Source organism: Poecilia reticulata, linkage group LG8 (genome assembly GCF_000633615.1).
Source record: "Poecilia reticulata strain Guanapo linkage group LG8, Guppy_female_1.0+MT, whole genome shotgun sequence".
In the NCBI taxonomy this organism is placed as follows: Eukaryota; Metazoa; Chordata; class Actinopteri; order Cyprinodontiformes; family Poeciliidae; genus Poecilia; species Poecilia reticulata.
In genome coordinates this window covers 7,959,948-7,964,277 of record NC_024338.1, presented here as the reverse complement: position 1 = coordinate 7,964,277, position 4,330 = coordinate 7,959,948, and the positions used below count along the sequence as shown (strand labels likewise).

The 4,330-nt window shown below is 41.0% G+C and overlaps 2 protein-coding genes across 2 annotated transcripts in view; both read left to right on the top strand.

Annotated features, from left to right (window-relative positions):
• Positions 1 to 2,198, top strand: part of srebf2 (sterol regulatory element binding transcription factor 2) — a 17,186-nt gene extending 14,988 nt beyond the window's left edge. The window contains exons 15-17 of the mRNA XM_017306105.1: positions 32 to 208; positions 362 to 473; positions 1,060 to 2,198. Of these exons, the coding sequence (XP_017161594.1) occupies positions 32 to 208; positions 362 to 473; positions 1,060 to 1,277 (507 nt within the window). The 3' untranslated portion in view covers positions 1,278 to 2,198. The remainder of the gene's footprint in view (positions 1 to 31; positions 209 to 361; positions 474 to 1,059) is intronic.
• A 1,431-nt stretch (positions 2,199 to 3,629) lies between these two features.
• On the top strand, positions 3,630 to 4,328 carry nol12 (nucleolar protein 12). Its single transcript, XM_008415646.2, has 3 exons — positions 3,630 to 3,800; positions 4,087 to 4,192; positions 4,269 to 4,328. The coding sequence occupies exons 1-3, from the start codon at positions 3,691 to 3,693 to the stop codon at positions 4,326 to 4,328; spliced, it is 276 nt and encodes a 91-aa protein (XP_008413868.1). The 5' UTR covers positions 3,630 to 3,690.
• Positions 4,329 to 4,330: the final 2 nt, after the last annotated feature.

Genomic DNA, 4,330 nt, shown 5'->3' with positions numbered 1-4,330 from the left:
TTTTTTCCTGATGTTTGTGGTTTTATTTAAGGGGGTGGAGCTTCTCGTTTGTGATCTGCTGCTGACGTTACGGACCAGTTTATGGCAGCGAGGAGGCAGCAGCAACGGAGAGCCGGGTCCGGCCCCCGGATCCCAGCTGGCCGGTTTCCAGAGGGACCTGAGCGCGCTCAGGAGGCTCACACAGTGCTACAGACAGGCACAACACAAGGTGTACACACACACACTGCTAGATCCACCTCCATGTGAACACTACTCCCTGGGTTACACAGGATTTAAAGCAGTTTGATGCTTCTACGTTTTCAGTGAAGTAAAACCAACTATGATTTCTCTCTTTTTTTTTTTTTCGGGTTGTTCTGCTCAGGTTTTCCTTCATGAGACCACGGTGCGGCTGATAGCGGGAGCCAGTCCCACCAGGACGCACCAGCTGCTGGAGCACAACCTGCGGCGCAGGACCAACGGCTCGTACTCAGCTGGTGCGCGCGCGCACGCGCACACACACACACATTGGCTACAAGAGTAGTGAAGTGCGAAAGTGTGTTRGCGACATTGTAGAAAGGAAAAAAAGAGGAGTAACTTTGCAAAATTTTTCAGCTTTTGAAACTCAGAAATTTCACATTTTTTTCTAGAAAATTTCAGATTGACCTCAAAATTTCTTGTAAATTTTCAACTTTTTGAGATCAAAAATGTTCAACTTTTTTTTTTTTACAGAAAATTTATGAGATCAATCTGAAATTTTCTGCAAAATTTACTCTTTTTTTTCTATCAACAGTATGCTGTCGTAGACTGTGAARTATATTTTAGCACCCAGAAACATATAAAACTAATGCATTATTATTATTCATGACTTCTCTAATTAGTTAGTTTCTGAAAAACTTCACGTTTATACCGAAGTATTTTTGAAAGCACATACTCCAGTACTTTATCAATAATTGACAGAGCTATTTTAATTTATTTAATTKTTTTACTTTTACTGCAGTAATATTTGACCAGTAACGATGAAACTGAGTCCTGTATAGACCTAAAGCCAAACTTTCTTTTTTTTCTCCTCCCTGCCGTCAGATGGCGAGTGCGTCGTCGGGGAGCGGGAGCGAGCTCACGCCATCCTCCTGGCCTGCCGCCACCTGCCCATGCCCCTGCTGACCCCGCCGGGTCACCGGGCCCGCCTGCTGGCCGAGGCCAAGCGGACGCTGGAGCGGGTGGGCGACCGTCGGTCGGTGCAGGACTGCCAGCAGATCCTGCTGCGCCTCAGCGGGGGAACCACCATCGCTGCTTCCTGAAGACAAAAAGAGAGAAACAAAGCTGAAACTTTTGTTTTCATGCTGAACAAAAAAAACAAACGAACGGAATAGGGAAAACAGCTGATGACCTAGGATTGAAATGTATGATCCCTGCACATTTTCTAATTTATTGTTACAGTGCTACGGCTCCACCGTCTGGACAGTAGTGGTACTGGCAGCCTCCTTTTTAAACCATCGAAACAATCAGGAGCTACATCAGAATTTAGCTTCTTCATTCGGAAACGAGCCCACAAATGGATCCAGAGGAAACAATCCAGGTCCAGAGAAACAGGACAACGCATCACAAGCTGATGCAGTGCAGATCAGTTTTAGGAGATGAAAGTCTTTCAGTCATTATCGGCAGGCGGTGATGAGCGGTTAAATTGCTGCCTCCTTTTTAATTTGCAAGCTCCCCAGAGAGCGGAGGAGACCGGCTCCTTTTAACCGTGCAGCGCCGAGTGTTGTGTCGTCTTAATCTACCTCAAACACTGTGCAGTGGCAGCACTGTTCCACGCAGCAACATATAGGAAAATGAAGCACACGAGTTGGGCTCAAATTCGACTCTTTTACTCAACTCTGCAGACCCGTTTGAACTCGGATYGTGGGATTCTGTGACGTCTGCAGATGTYGAGAAAACGAATTCCGTTTTTAGTAAAACACAATTAAGCAGATTATTGCGTTCGATATAGTAGYTGTATATAGTAGTTGTATATAGCAGTAGATTAAAAAGACGACGTTCTTTGCTTGAGGCGATGCGCATTRACGCGTCGGTGAGGCGAGGTCAACCGTCTGASCCTTCCGGCGAATCRCGTCGCTGCAGCGCGACGGTTCCCTGGAAGTGAGGACCATCTGAAAGCTCTCGAGCAAAACGGCCTTTATGTTCTGTACAAAGCAAATATTTTCTTATGTTGTATCATTTAAAAAAAAAAAAAAACATCGACAAGTTGTATCTTTTTAATTTCTTTTTTTGTTGTTCTTCCATTAGCTTTTTACTTGTAATTATCGACGTGACGCGGCACTTTTTGTTGTTTCTTCGCTCTGGGTATCTTATTTAATGGTTGTGTGAGCTAAATGCTTTTGGGCGGTCGGTTGTTATTGTTTTTGTATGTGTTAAAGCAGCATAGAGGGCCAGAAACTGTAATATCAAGATATTTCTATTGTTTTTATACAAATGTAACCCCTTGTTTAGTCATGAAAGGGTTGCTTCTTTCACGCAGATGTTTTGTTTTTTTTTTCTTTAAGATGTGCAAGAATAAGGATAGGAAATTCTCCCGCCATTGAAAACAAGTTAACGTTTAATTAGTACTGAAAATATTTTTGTGTATATTTAGCTGCCCTGCCTGCTAAATGAATTGAACAAAAGGCAGTGGTTCAGCTGGTATCGAGAGTTTTCTATTGATGTAATTACTTCTCTCCCCCCCCCACCCCCCACATCCCTCGAGATGTTTTATTGTTTGAACAGTTTTTGTTTCATTTTATTGTTTTCTAATAAAACAGAAGAAAGTTGTACAGTCAGTGTGGTTATTTTTTTATTTTATTTTGGTGCCTAAATACAGATGTATGAAACGCACGTTGAAGATCTTTTTTCTGTGATCCACTCACCATTTTYCTTCCACTTCTGCTATTTCTTGCTGACCAATAACATAAAAATCACTACAAAGCATTGAGCTTTGAGGATGGAGAAAAACATAAATGGTTATGAAAAGCTCTTGGCAATGCGCTAACATTGTGGTGGGTGTTGGCAGATGTTACTCTCGTAACAGTCGCTRTGTAAAGTTCTATATTTTATTTCTCTCCCTCTCTTACAGATTATTAATGTGGACCAAACCTATCTTGGGTGATTTAATTTCCTGACCCAGTATGAGCCAGGCTTCAGCTGTTTAAAATACAAGTTTATCACTGAGATGCTTAGACTCGAATATAAACCCTCATCATTACACCTCCACCAACGTGCCAAACAGTTGGTATGAGGTGTTTGCACATATCCTGTTGTTGGGTTATATAAGTGCATTTTGGCCAAATATATCAGGCATGTAAGTGTTTAGATGGAGTGTTGACCAGATGATTGGTTTTGCTTATTAAATATGAAATTTCAACAACAACAAAATCACTAATCAATCATAAGCTAGAACATGTTTCCAGTAGAGTATCACAGCATGAATTTAACTCAAATAGTTTCAAAAAGGTCAMAAAGTATTTTTGTAGTACTATTTTACAGTACTTGTTAGTATGACGGTATTTGTTGCGAAAAGTTTGACAACCATTAATCTATACTTATTACAGAAATGTAATTTTTCGTTGTTGTTTGATGACGTGTCGTGACTTAGCGGAACACAGACATACATGCGCATGTTCTTTACCGGACATATTTTAGTGACGGAACCGTGAAACTCCGTGAACTCACGTGTACAACATGAAAAACCCAAAACACAACAACACTGCGTCGAAAAAGGCTAAGTTYAAGCCTGGCTCAAAGAAAAGAGAAAACAAATGCGTCGTGATGTTTGACGACAAGGACAGACAGTGAGTAAATATGACGTCACCCCCTGAAAATGTTGGATTTGTTAACCCGCTGGCTAGCATGTTAGCTTAGCATGATAGCAAGAATGTTCTTATTTTTGTTCATATTAACTCTTATCATYGGCAATTCTTTGATCAAATTAAAGGGAATAATGTTCATGTGAGTGAATACCACGTACAGTAGTGACGTTTAAACCCACAAGCTGACACTGTTAAACCGGGTAACTTTAGCAAGTTTGACTACTAACCAGCGTTATTTTCTGTTTTTGTTCTCTCTGTTCTCTATCAGGGACTATCTGACTGGATTCCATAAGCGAAAAATTGAAAGGAGAAAAGCAGCGGTGCAAGAAATTAAAAAGAAAATAAAGGAGGAGCAAACCAGAGTTAGAGAAGAAGTAAGTGTAATTAAAGAAGAAAAAAACAGAAAAAGCATGGGGTTACAGCTTTTCAGCTCTTATCGTTTTCTTTCAGCGTCATAAGGAATATATGAAGATGTTGAAGGAGAGGGAAGAAGCTCTCGGTGAGTTTTAATG